This window comes from Saimiri boliviensis, chromosome 11, assembly GCF_048565385.1.
Source record: "Saimiri boliviensis isolate mSaiBol1 chromosome 11, mSaiBol1.pri, whole genome shotgun sequence".
In the NCBI taxonomy this organism is placed as follows: domain Eukaryota; kingdom Metazoa; phylum Chordata; class Mammalia; order Primates; family Cebidae; genus Saimiri; species Saimiri boliviensis.
In genome coordinates, this window is record NC_133459.1 from 100,446,394 (window position 1) to 100,460,302 (window position 13,909).

The window sequence follows — 13,909 nt, forward strand, 5'->3', positions numbered from 1 at the left end:
CACGAGGCCTAGTAATAAGGGCCCTTCATGACTGGACTCAAGGAACACAAAAAGGTCAACTTATTTTTTGCTATTGTCTATTGTTTTTCCATAACTCATGTATAGGAATAGATTGAAATAGATATTTCTGCAAAACACTACTGGATGAACACCTCAAGGGGTTCACACAACCTGCTTCAGGACTTGGTGACTATTGTTTGTGTCCATGTTCAATTGAGTTCAAATTTAATAATTTAACTTTTCCTCTAAATTCGGCATCAACTTGATACTCAATTGTAGGAAAATACCCTTATGGATACGTGGGGAAGGCTTATTTGATATAGATTACAGATACAGGGTAAGCACAGGAGAATTAAAAGCACAATTAATAAAAACCACACCCACCATGGCTTTGCAAGGAGAGTAATATTGTGAGAACTGGCTATACACACAACATTCAGCATGCAATAAGGCATAAACCCCTCCTTGGACTGCGGTAAGCTTATCTAATGCCGTTTGATTTTGCAACACAACAATACACAGCTGAGCAAATTCATCTGATAACAACAAAAGCCCAGTGTCTGACTCTGGAGCCCAGGCTGTTGCTTCCCAGTCTGGTGGTGAGTCCTCCTTTTGAAAAGCAATTGTTAGCTTCCTATTGGGCTTGCTGGAAACAGAGCACCGCTGTTTCAACCATGATGTCTTTATGAGGCCTGAAATTACTGTTATGACTTGGGTTATGAGTTCCCCCAAAACTCACTGGATTTTTTTTTAATAGACAAAGATAGGGACCATCATCAATTTTATCATGTTTAACCCTTTATTTAGAAGCCATAATCACATAGACTTTCTAAGAGGGAGCTGTGGTGGGAGTCTACCCAGAAGTTCTGTTGGTTCAATCGGCCTATTTTAGATTATATTCTTCACCTGTTATGAGGAACTAATCTCATAAGTCACATACTTTGTCTTTCCTCTCCTTTGCACCCATTTAACTGGAGCACATAACACCCCGACAATGTGACAACCTGTGCCATCTTGAACTAATCCTACCAGTCATGGGAGGAGGGTCAGAGGAATGCATATGTTTGATCCTGCTTAGATAAGACCATATACAAATCATTTTACATGCACCAAAGTTTTCAAACTGTAATCTCAATCTAAATGCTGAGTCCCCTCCTTGGAGCTAATTTTTTCAAGGCCAATGATAACGATCATGGAAAGATAGGCTTGGTGATCTTAACTAGCCAGTGTCCTTTTATCACTCTGTATCCGTAGGAATTTAGTGGACTAGTCCCCATGAGTGTCATACCAATCTTTGAAAGTGATGGGACACATCACCTGGGAAACACCTTTTAAATCCCTCCTTGGTTCACATGTTGGAGGCCATGGTGTGTGCCTCTGTCTGACATCCAGCTCTCTATACTGGTTGTCAAGTGATTAAGGGTGAGTAGCTAAGCAGCATGCACACTGGGATTTCTGGAACAGTACTTTTTAGGTAAAAAGTCAGAGACTGAAGCAATGGCGGATGAGTGATCCTCTGCTGTTTATTTTATTCTCAGGCAGCACATAACTTGAGAAAGAGGCTCTGGGCCTTGGATGTTGGGACTTTTAAACTTCTTAACAAAACCCTAGTGAGATTAGGATATGGGATCTAATAACAGTATTACATAGCAAAACCTTGGCTTTCAGTCTTATCTGCTACTTCAGCATTCATCTATTGGAGAACACTTGGCTTTCTCCTGATATAATCTAACCCTGTGATTACAGTACAATTGCTTGGTGTAAACTTGGCTGAAGTTCTCATTCACCACAGTCAGCACTCTGCCGGGATGGATTGCATTAGGACCCGGGCTATATAGGTAATAGCTGGTTTCCAGATGCAACCGGCCAACTTTCTTTTCCAGGAGGCCACCTGCAGGCCACTAGGCAAGTTAACTCTTACCTGTCAACTGTCTTATGGGAGAAATTGACAAAAACCATCATAACCAAGGCATAACATAGTTAAGTTATTGAACTTCAAGAATAAATCATGAATTCTTCAGGCATTCAGAGGAAAAAAATCAAATAACTTTTAAAAGTGGATTATAGAAGGGTAGTGATTATCCACTGGCTTCAAACATCCCCACAACAATATTCAATGCCAGAACACAGTGGAGCAGTGCCTGCTATGTAAAGCTAAGTTCACCTGGAAGCAGCCCACGTGAGAGTGTAGTAGAATGCAAGGAATGTAAGAGACAGAGGAGTGAAACAGGGAAGAAGAGAGGGCTAATAAAAACATGCTTTTATCAAATTAGCCACTGGTAGAAACAACTAAATGCTCTACCCCTGGGGAACAGTGTTAGAAGTCTTACAAAATGTGTTTCTAGAATATCATGAAAAGAAAGGTTGAAACATCATGTTCCCCTGATCTTCATAAATGACAATAACCCCTCTGCATGTCCAGATTGTACCCGTTTGAATGGAAACCTGTATCTCAGAAGCTGTAGGAAGGGTAGCAAGAAGGGCACAACACAGATCTAAAGGAAGATTTCCTAGCGCCATGAAGACAATTAAGGCTTATGCAGAATTGGTCAATGCAGCTTCAACTGGAATTAAAAGATAAGGCGGAGATAATCTGAAATCATGTTAAGAAGTTTTGTCTATACCTGAAGAGTTCTGACGAAAAGAAAGTACAAGCCCATCATATTATATTCTACCAAGTATAATATATTTGAATTATGCTTTCCAAGAACAGAGGAGACAGGCAGACATTCTCACATATGAAGGAGCTTAAGGCCTGTGGCAGCTACACAAATACTTGAAAAAACTATTCAACCACAGAACAGCCAACCCTGAAGAAGTAAATGAAAGAGCCATGGGAAAAGAACTAGCTCAGTATTCAATGCCAGAATAAAAAGCAGTGATATTTACAAAATTTCGAGTAAAGGAGTGAACCAATAACTTTATGTCCAAAAAGTTACCAATCAAGTAAAAAGACAACAGTCAGGCATTTTCATATATCCAAGAAAATGGAAGATACTGCAAGTCCTTCTTGGCAAACAAAGACAAAACAAACAAGTAGCTAATTAAAGAAACGAATATTGAAGAAGCTGTCGTATAAGTATAGGGGATGAATATTGCATTGATTTAAACACAGGACTTTAGTTCTATTATAAAACAAAGTGATAATAAAAATTTGGGGCTGGATGTAGTGGCTTATACCTGTAATCCCAGCACTTTGGGAGGCTGAGGCAGGAGAACTGCTTGAGCCTAGGAGGTCGAGGGTGTGGTGAGCCATGAGTTCACTCTACCCAGCCTGGGCAACGAAATGAGACCTTGTTTCAAAAAAAAAAAACAAAACAAAAAACCACTTTTTAAGTTGAAAAAAATTGACTCTGTGAAAATAATTTAAAAAATGAGGAGGTGACAGCTATGGAAAGGATTTTAGACTTTTATCTCCCATACCTCTAGATAAATAAATGTGGGTTTGAAACTATAAATTCAGCTTCTGTTTTTCATAATCTTTTATTCTTAATCCCATTTTTTTGCTTCTCTTTAGTGCACATAAGACAGGTTTTTGTATTCTTACTGTCTTCAATTCTTACCTTTCCATTCTCTCTTAAACCTACTGCACTCAGGCTTTTGCCACCAAGTTGTTTACCAACCCTACTTCTGTCAATCTTATCAGTGATCTACAGGTTGTTAAATTTGATGGTCAATTCTCAGACCTGACCTAAGTCATATTTAACAAACTTGATCACTTTCTCCTCCTTAATATGTTTCTTTTCTTGGCTTTCAGGGTACTTGACTCTTGGTTTTCCTTCTGCCTCCCTTAGCCCTCCTTTTTTGGTCTTTATTACTTGTTCCTACTCTTCTCTCCAGCCTCCCTCTGAGTGCTGAAATGCTCAGGGCTTAGTCCTTGAACGCTTTCCTTTCTCTGTCTCCCTTAATGATCTCATCTAATCTTTTGACTTTAAATATGAACTACCATACCTCCAATAGTCTTATGTCCAACTATCTACTCCATAGCTCCACTTAGAAACCCAATAACCATCTTAAATTCAACATGTCCAAAGTGAACTCCTGCTCTTCTTTCATAATTTACTCTACATTTAGCTTTCTTAATTTCAGTTGATGGTAATTTCATATTTGCAATTTTTTAAGTGAAAATGTTGAAATTATCCTTGGCTCCTCTTGTCGTCTCCCACACTCTACGTACAATCCATAAAGAAAATGGCCAGCTTAACAAATCTTAAGAATACAGCTTAAACGCAATCAACTCGGACCACGTCTACTGCTGCTACTTTGTTCTGAGCCTGCGTCTCTCCCCTCAGTCACTGCAATGGCCTCCTAATGGTGCATTCTCAGCAAACAGGCCAAATTGATCATAGCAAAATGAAATTTGTTCATGGGTTGTTGTTATCTGAGTCTTACATTCTTGGGGTCCCCAGCCTTCATGTGAGTACATGTTTTGAGAATGAAGGGACTATGTATTTTCCTTGAATCCCCCTGCTTCTGCTACCCAACACCCAGGAAGAGCAATGTATGCTGTAGGCTTGGGGGCTGGTGGGGCAGCTGTATACCATTGGGAGACAGGGATTAATTACATCTAAGATCTGACAGTAAAGAAGCAGAAGCCATTGTACAGTAATGCAATAACGCACAACCTTTTATTGCACAAGAACTACTGAGGCTGAGTGAGGTGGTATCTGACAAATGTCATCACCAGTTGCAGCAGGAGCAGGAGGCATCGAAGACAAGGCCAGTCTGGCAGTGCTGGATGAAAGTCTTTCCATTCAGACAGTTGTAGAAGGCATTCTTGTCAGTAGGGTCAGGGTACAGGCCACTGGCCCTGTTGGCACAGAATCCACTACCACTGGAGCTGCTCCCAGAGCTGCTGCCAGAGCTGCCCCCAGAGCTACCGCTGTGGCTGCCACCACCTGTGCTGGGTGCCTCGGTAATGGGAGCAATGGGTTGAGCTGGAGCCTTGCAACCTGAGAAGAAAAATTAAATAAATAAATCCTGAACCTCCTTGCTTTTAGCCAGTGATACCTGATGCGTGAGAGCTAATACCCTGGAGTGTGTTCTTGGCTCCTCTTTCCATGTCTGTGCATATTTCAGGCTCCTGATTTGCTATATCTTCCCTGTTCCACTCACCCCTTTGCTTAGCAACTCCTTCCTCATCCTTCAAGGCACAGTGCATTTCTTGCTCCTTACATCATACTGATTGAAATTTCTCAGGATCATGAACTCACAAGAACGTTATTTATTCTTTCGGGGCGCACTTTATCGTATAATATCTTCTGTATTGTCTGGCTTTGCAATTTTGTGAATCCAATTTCTCTCCCTAGATTGTAAACTTCCATAGAGTAGACATAGATATGGGTATTTACGCATTTGGATCACCTGTGGTACCTACAGAGCACTGTATATATAATAGATGTTCAACAAATTGCTTGTGAAATGAATGAAGGAAGGAAGAAATGGTGAAGAGCCCTATTTGTTCTTCCCACCATTAACCAATTGTTACCAGATAGGAATGGAGCAATAGTCAGACAATTACTTATGCAATGGCTCCCTGACTTCTAAGGAACCTTTGGCATTTCTCTCAAGTCTGAGGCTTAGTGTCCCTTCTCACTCCCTAACTCACTTGCACTCTGCAGGCCCAGAGCATCCTTCAGGGTGGTGATCAGAGGGAATTTTCCTTGGTTGCAGAAAGTGCCTGTGAAATCATCCAAGTCAATGGCCCAGACCATGGCCCCTCCGAAGTTGTTCTTCTTTAACCAATCAGCCTGTAATAATTAGAAAGGAAGCCAATTATGTAGACACCAAGACTGAGCTGTGGCTTCAGGGCTATAATGGGAACTTGCTCACAGGCACCAACAGCCCATGGAACACAGTCTACCTTGATTTTGAAACTCTTGGTGTTATCGTATCCAAGCCACTCATTTCCTTTGTAGGCATAGGGAACATCCTCAGGAGCCTCCCATACTTCAGTAGCTCCATCCTTCAGGAAGGTACAGATCTAACAATATAAGGAACAGATCAAGAGGTGGGCAGTGTCCTTGTGGTGGCAGAGGTAAAAGGACACGGGGACAGGGAAGTAGAGAAGGATTGCATAAAAACGACTTGAAAATGAAGGTCTGTGGCTCTATCGGCAAGTTTCTTAGTTCATTTGGGATTCTGTTTCTTCATCCCTTTTGAGTAATTTATTTTCAATGTGGGGAGAAAGTCTTAAATCAAGGAATGCCCTGGCAGTCAGAAGTATCTACAGATTTATATATTCTCACTAATGATAACCTGCTTTCCCACTCTTTCTGCGTTTGGAATCCAGCCTCAAAGGACCCTAGTGAAGGCCCAGTTGAAGTGATGCAAGAGGCGGGCTTATCTTGCCTCCCTTCTAGAGAGTCACAAACATCTACTTTCAGCTCCCATGGTTTACTAAATGGACCAAGAACTGCTAAATATTGTTTATATTATTAGCTACATGGACCCAGAAAAGCCACCTTTCCTCTAAATTTGCGTGTATACCTCATAGTAGGCCCAGAACCCAGACTGCCTGGTATAGGGCCCAGCAGGGCCAGGACCAGTGGTAGAGGCACCGATCCCATGGTTGGAGGGGTTGCTCAGAAGGAAGGTGTGTCCATAGGCGGGGAATCCAACGATGAGCTTCTCAGCTGGGGCCCCGCTGTCCTTCCAGTAGTTCATGGCATAATCCTGGAATGGCAGTGGGTTAGCTAGAGTTCTCACCCATAGCTGATGGCTTAGTGACTAATTATTAGCTAAACTTTTTTCGGTTTGGTGGTGCCTACTGTACAAAGTACTTGCAATACATTTAAAGTGGTATGCCTCATTCTAAACTAACTTCTTTTAATAACATGCCAATATGCAGGCTTTAAATATACCCTTCTGATAAAAGTATAATAGAAAAGTAAGACCTTTAAAATGATATTGCTGGTATGATTCATTAGTTAATGGCTGAAACTCTATATGACATACATGGGCAATGGATTAGAACAGTAGAAAATAGATAAGGCAAAAGCGAAACAGCAAAAGGGGAAAGGTGGAAACAACCTTTTATAATTTATTGAAATAGGAGCAGTGGGATATCATTTTCTTTTATTAAAAAACAACACACTCGTTATTAATCTTGTTTCATGTTAGGTAAAATTATCAATATGGTGTTAATAAATTGGCATGTTTTTTAGCATATGAGAATAGTTCATTAATTATGGCAGCCTAACTTCCCATTTGAGAAAACCACTTAACTTACAATACCTCTTGTGCCTGAATCTCTATGTGAGTTACATCATCATGTCTGGGCAGCACTTGCATCTGCACAGGGACTCACCACATTGAGGTAGGCATTGCTGCCAGTGTCCGTCGGGTATTTGTACAGGGGGCTGTTCTCTCCAGTGTAGCCTTCCCAGGAGCCATGGAGGTCGTAGGTCATGACATGGATGTAGTCCAGGTACCTGAGGTGGGGTAGAGGATTTAAAATCCCTTCTGATGGTCACTTCCCACACCTGTGAAAGCACATTTCCCCACTCCCAAAGCCTCCTAAACAAGGTCCCTGAATAGTAACACAGACCAAGGGCAAGACAGACCTGCCCAAGTGATACCTCCAGGAGTTTGGGGATAAGGTACATCACTCACTGTGACAGCTGGGGGATCTCATAGCCAGACTGGATGTTGGAGATGCCAGCAGCCACTGCAGCAGTGACCATCAGCCTGGGCTTGTTGGTCTGCTTGGCCTCCTGCTCAAAAGCTTCACGCATTTCCTATACAGGAGCAGGAGAAAGTCCGTGAATAGTAACTTTAAGTTGATTTTCATGAGGTTCGTGACTCTGAATTAAATTAACTTCTTCCATCCTTCCGTTCATCCCTCAGCATCCTTACTGAAATAGGGTCTTCAGGCCCTCCACCCCAACTAAACTTGTAGAAAACTAGGTTTAAGTTCCCAGTGATCTTTCATATGAGATGAGTGTATGCTTTCCAGTCAAAATGATCTGGAACTCAGCTCACCTGCACCAGGACAGTGAAGAGATGCTTGTCCTGAGGAGGGCTCCCACGAGAGCCAGGGTACTCCCAGTCAAAGTCCAGCCCGTCAAACTCATACTGGCGCAGGAATTTGATGACTGAGGTGATGAAAGTCTGGCGGTTCTCGGGAGTGGAAACCATGGCAGTGAAACTGAGGGAGACACAAAGAACGCAGGGTGAGGCCTTCGTGGTCCCAACACCTTGGAGTAAAATCAATCTAGGAAGTCATCACCAAAAAGAACTTACGGAGCAGTGCCAAAGTTCCAGCCACCAATAGCCAGGAGAGTTTTCAGTTCACTATTTCTGAGAGAAAAGAAACAACATGTTTTATCAGAACACATGAAAAGAAAGGGAAGCCATTTCAACACTGAGCTGCAACATTGAGCAAGAAGCCAGGAAAAGTGTCATGCAGCCTCTCGTCTCGATTTATCTTCATTCTTATCCTTATTTCCTAAATGATGAATGTTGCAGTAGGTGACTATGATTGCTATGTTTCAATGTCTCCACAGTTCTATTTACTTCCCTAGGAGTGAAGCCTCTGACCAAGGAGCCTGAATACTTTATCAACACCAGCTTTGGATTGCTTCCAAGTGGAAGATAGTTCTCTTCTGAGTCCACCAGTGCTTGGACTTGTAAGCTTCCCTTGGGAACTGAGCTGGGCTTTAGTTGGCAACTACCTTCTGTGAGCCGGCCATCCCCCTTAATATTAAATTCATCCTTGCACTTGAAATAATTTTTACAAAGCTAAATTTACCTGCCAGTTGGCCTGTTTGGAATTTCAGCCTGAAGTCTGCTGTGGAAGATCTTGTTTAAACTGTCTTTGAAGGTTAAAAGATTTGAAACTCAGGTTTTTTGTCACTTACTTGTTTTTCAGGCCATTGAAAGCTTGGTAGAGAGTCAAGTCATCCCATTCGATGGTTGTGATCTCGTTGTTCCGCATCCCAGCAAAGGCGTAGATCAGGTGGGTACAGAGGCAGGGGTCGATATTGTCAGGCTTGAAGCGCCCCAGGCCGGGCCGGTACTGGGCCCAGTTGGTGAAGTAGCATGTCAGCTGGTAGGCAGAGCCTGTTACCCAGAGGAAGAAGGTAAGAGACAAGCTCCCTAGGGAGTCATAGATTTATTTAAAACCACTGATTTCCAAATGATTTCCCTATTTGAAATCTCAAAGGAAAGGGGAAAAATCGATGTAAGAACTTTATGTTTCAGGAGACCTATAAAGAGCAGACAATTCAGGGCTGAAGGTATCTCTTAGAGATAGCGCTGTTCCTCCGAAAGAGAATTAAACAACCTTAGAAACCAGCGTCTTTAGCTGAAATAGAACTTTAAAGCTGGTAAACTATGATTTAGATGTATTTTTGCTCCCTTATGTGGGAATTCGCATTTATGTACCAAGCATTGCTCTGAGAAACTTACTTATATCCACTCATTAATCCTCACCAAAACCTTGCAAGAGAGGTACTATTATTTTTCCCATTTTACCCATTTGGAAACTGACACACAGAAAGGATGACGGTATAAGCCTATTTAGCCCTTGTACATGTCTCCCTGGGTAATTCCATCCAGGGGGAAATTAGCTATCCACCAGGAGCCAAGGGCCCTGGCTACTGGCTCAGATTCTGCCATGAACTCTCTATATTACCTAGGCCAAGTCACATGTCCTGTCTCTGCCCTGGTTAACTGGTCTGTGAGATGGGGTGGTGATGCCTTTCCTGTACAACTCTCAAAGAAGAGTTGTTTTCAAACTCAGTAAGATGACAGATTTGAAAATGTTTTAAGAGCAGAAGACACCATGTGGCTGCCTCACCATGTTAGTTTTTATTGTTAACACTTATTCTTTAAGACTGCCATCTGGTTGGTTTCTGCTTTGGGATTCTCAGGCCAATGGTATCAATCCTTTAAACTTGGTTAGGGAATTTCAAACTCTCTAGAGAGAAGCTAATATTCTTTGTCTGATGTGGAAGGATGCAGGTCCATGCTGAGCTTCCAAATGACGCAGAAGCAAAAAAGAAACAATATAGTGGTTCATTCCAAGAAATATACATACCTATCTCAGCTGTCAGCACAAGGAGCAGACCTTAAAGCAACAGAAAGAATAATGAACTGGAGGAACGTGAGCAGAGCAGCTTTTATACATGAGTCACCTCACTTTAGCAGTAGGAAGCTTTTGCTATTTTTCATTCTTTTAAGACCCTCTGTAGATGACCCACTTACTGAATCTGGTAAAGCCTCTGGATTTGTCCTGTAAACCCATTCCCCTCTATTTCCATTCAAAAGACCATTAAAGTGCCATGAGCCTTTGGGGCTTGGTGAAGGGAGACGGCAGTGGGAAACCTATCACCAGGCAATTGAGGGCTGTCCCCTGTTCAGTACATCCCCATACTTTTGCCAAAAGCAAAAATCTCAGGTGATTCGGTTTAAATTTGAAGGTAAAAGAGTTTTAAAGGGGCAGAAAAGCAAGAGGGAGAGAGTTGCTCAGAGGCACAGAGATGAGACAATCTCTTACCAGTGAGGAGGGTGAGCTTGGCCATGTTACCTCAGTGGCAATGTCTCCCTCATCCAACCTGCAATTTATACCCCCTTGGTCCTCTTTTATCAGATTCTCCTTTATTGAGATTGCCTTTCAAGTGAATGTTGATATTGGCAGTGCTCACAAAGCTCAAACCCATTTAAGAACCCATTATTGACCGAGAAACAATACTATCTTGATTTCATTTAATAAGAAGAAATGATTGGGCTCAAGCCCAGGAACCACGCTTATAAGCTCCATTATGGAGTAGCTTATGTAATTCAAAATGGCTTATGTACAGTGAGTTATATTCTCTATTTGGTTAGTGAAGCAACTAACTGGCTATTTTATGCACTCTTTGTCAGGCAGAGCATTGAGTAACTTTGCATTCATTTATTCTTTGCAGTCATCCACTCACTCATTGTATGAACAAAGGTTCCTCCTTAAGCAAAGGCTATAGAGGGTCGTTACCTACTTTGTCGTTTTGATCCCAAATGCGTTACCTCTTTTCCTTCTGTTGATTTTTCTACTTCTATATCTCCTATGCTTTCCCAGTCCTGTACCCCTGAAGTGGCCTTCACTTGGTTCTTCTCTTCTTAGGAGGCTCCTTTCCTCTGTGATGCTTCCTTGGATTCAGCCTGCCTCAGGGCCCCCAGCATAACATACCCGACCAGCAGACCCTGAGCCTAATGGCTGACACTTTACAGGTGGTTCTTTCCACTAAGCCAGCACCTCTTCCTGTTGTCCACATTTCTATGTGTGGTTCCAAAGTTCTCCTGATCACTGAGGCTCTCACCACTATAGTTTGTATGATTCACACACTTCTTCTATTCTCCAGAACCCATTGGTCACTGAAATCTATAGTCCTCTTCTCTTTGGTCTTAGAGTTTCCCTTCTCCTTGAAACTTTCAATTCCATTCCCCACCACCACTTCTTTCAGAGCTTAGCACTGTGACAGTGCACTGCAGCTTCCTTGTTTTTCTTCTAGATCTTTTCTGTATATGGCTCCAAGTCCCTGGAGTTGGGGCGCAGAGTTTAACCACTCCTTAGTGCCACACAGAGTTTTTTCTCCTTTGCCTGTCATCAAGACTCCATAATATTGCCTCAGTTTAACCTTCTGCCTTGCCTTCTGCTAGCCTCTCAATTTAAATCATGCATATTAAGTTATACTATTCTCCATGCTCAAAAATAGTCACAACTTCACCCTCTTGCTGAGGCCATTCCCTCTGTCTAGAATATAAAATACTGTTGTCCTGTACCCAGCTCACACTCCATTAAAAGCCCACCTGAATTGCTTTCCCTTCCTCACCTCTACTTCTCTGGTATTTTTTTTGTACCATTTGGAAAACTCACTGCTTCCTTTTATGAACCATTGGTAGGGAAGAAATGTGGAACCAGTGGAAAAGCCCACACATATTGGATTTCCTTTCTACCATTGAGGTTCAAATTCTTTCCATTGCTCATTTGGTATGAGAAATTGGGAAAGTTCCTCAATCTCAGTTTCCTAATCTAGAAAATTGGGATACAAATGCCTACTTTCATGGCAGTTGTAAGCATTACATGAAATATTTGTAAAGAATCAGGTGGATAATAACACTCCACAAATAATAATCATCATAGACTATTTGCACATGTGCCTTATCACCTGCTTAAAAACTCCTTAAGAATACCAGTCTTCCAAAGAACCCAATACTAGTCAAACCCATGTTAATTCCCATGTTGTACCTAAAGTCTATTTCCTATGCAATATAGGGCTTCTAAATAAACATTCATTGAGCACCAAATAAATTAATTTTAATAGGAGTAACTGCTGTATTTTACACATGAAAAAGCAGGCTAGCGTAAGAGCATCTTTTGGGTAAAAAGTTTTCTAATATTTTTAAAGTCATACCTTATAGAAGGATGTCTAGACATGCTGCCTACCTTAATGCAAATGCTAGGAATTGCAAGATGGATTTTAATTGGACCTTTTTGCAGTTTGAGAAAGATTGTTGTAAAGCTCATAGCCATAAGCCAGAGGCACTGAAGCACTGTGTACATTAGGAGCCCTTGCAGGAAAGGTAAGTGGTTTCACTCATCTTGCACTCTAGCTTTCCCAGATCACCATTGCTTTCTCCTGCTCCTCCCTAGTTGAGTTTTAGAATGCTTAAAGGCTTCCTTGTTCTTAAAAGTAAAACAGGCTGGGTGTGGTGGCTCATGCCTATAATCCCAGCACTTTGGGAGGCTGAGGCAGGTATATCACCTGAGGTCAGGAGTTTGAGAGCAGCCTGACCAACATAGTGAAACCCAGTTTCTACTAAAAATACAAAAATTAGCCAGGCATGATGGCTTATGCCTGTAGTCTCAGCTACTCAGGAGGCTGAGGCAGATAATTGCTTGAACTCAGGAGGTGGAGGTTGCAGTGAGCTGACATCATGCCACTTCACTCCAGACTGAATGACAGAGTGAGATTTGGTCTCATTAAAAAAAGAAAAAAAAGGAAAATAGGTGAGCTAGGGAGTACTAGCAATATAGCACATGTAGTTCTTTGCTGGTGGCTGTGGGTCCTAGATTCAGTCCTACCTTAGATTTGTTTTGGGTTCTCAGCCTAAAGTATGGCATTGAGGTCCTGACCTTGAATTTATTCCTGGATCTTAAGACTTTCAGGCGAGTTCAGGACATTCACAATTGTTTATGCTAGTTCAGTAATGGAACTGATTTCTTTGACAGCCTCCCAACCCTATTGTGTGGGCTCCTGGAAAGCTCACAGAGGGCTAACGATATTCCTTTGTTCTGGCCGCTTCTCTTGTAATGTTAAGAGCAGAACTCCAGGCTAAGTTTCCACGCGGTGCTGCCCATATCCCTCAAGGAACTTGAAGGGCTAAATATTACAATAGTGGCAGGAGCAGGTGTGAGTCAAGGTTAAAGGAAATACAGCCTTTAACCTAAGTCTGAGGTAATGAACAAGAAAGCATCGTGGATTTGAAAGTCAGGAAATGTCTAGTGTGTACCCTACCACTATCATGCTGTGGCTTTGGGGAATTTATGTAAAATATACAGTCGTTACATTAAGTATAAATGAGATAAATACTCCATTTATTAGTCAAAGATTACAAATGTGTTTTCTTTTAAAAATAAGTTTAAGTAAATGCTGTTTTTAAGAAAAATACCACAATGACACAGCAAGGTTAAAATAAAAGCATGGAAAAGTATGCTATGTAAACACTAACCAAAAGAAAGTAGGTATAGCTATATTCACAGCAGACAAAGTAGACTTTAAAACAAGAAGCATTTCTAGAGATAAAGATACTTCATAATAATAAGGGTTAATCTGACAGGGAGATATAAAAATTCTTAATCTCTATATACTCAGGAACATAGCTACAAAACATGGAAAGCAAAAATTGACAGAATTAAAAGAAGAAG

The 13,909-nt window shown here is 41.6% G+C and overlaps 1 protein-coding gene across 1 annotated transcript; it reads right to left on the minus strand.

The window, feature by feature from the left end:
• Positions 1–4,623: 4,623 nt before the first annotated feature.
• On the minus strand, positions 4,624–9,061 carry LOC101044746 (acidic mammalian chitinase-like). Its single transcript, XM_010344020.3, has 9 exons — positions 8,862–9,061; positions 8,245–8,301; positions 7,984–8,149; positions 7,615–7,739; positions 7,310–7,433; positions 6,490–6,675; positions 5,864–5,983; positions 5,609–5,750; positions 4,624–4,952 (listed from the first exon to the last, which is right to left on the minus strand). The coding sequence occupies exons 1-9, from the start codon at positions 8,936–8,938 to the stop codon at positions 4,681–4,683; spliced, it is 1,269 nt and encodes a 422-aa protein (XP_010342322.2). The 5' UTR covers positions 8,939–9,061; the 3' UTR covers positions 4,624–4,680.
• Positions 9,062–13,909: the final 4,848 nt, after the last annotated feature.

Excerpts from the sequence above, each read along its gene's own strand:
- LOC101044746 (XM_010344020.3), bottom strand. The coding sequence starts at position 8,938 with ATGCGGAACAACGAGATCACAACCATCGAATGGGATGACTTGACTCTC. Across the intron at positions 8,302-8,861 it reads TTCAATGGCCTGAAAAACAA|AAATAGTGAACTGAAAACTC; the intron begins GTAAGTGACAAA and ends CTTTTCTCTCAG. Across the intron at positions 5,984-6,489 it reads GGTTCTGGGCCTACTATGAG|ATCTGTACCTTCCTGAAGGA; the intron begins GTATACACGCAA and ends TTATATTGTTAG.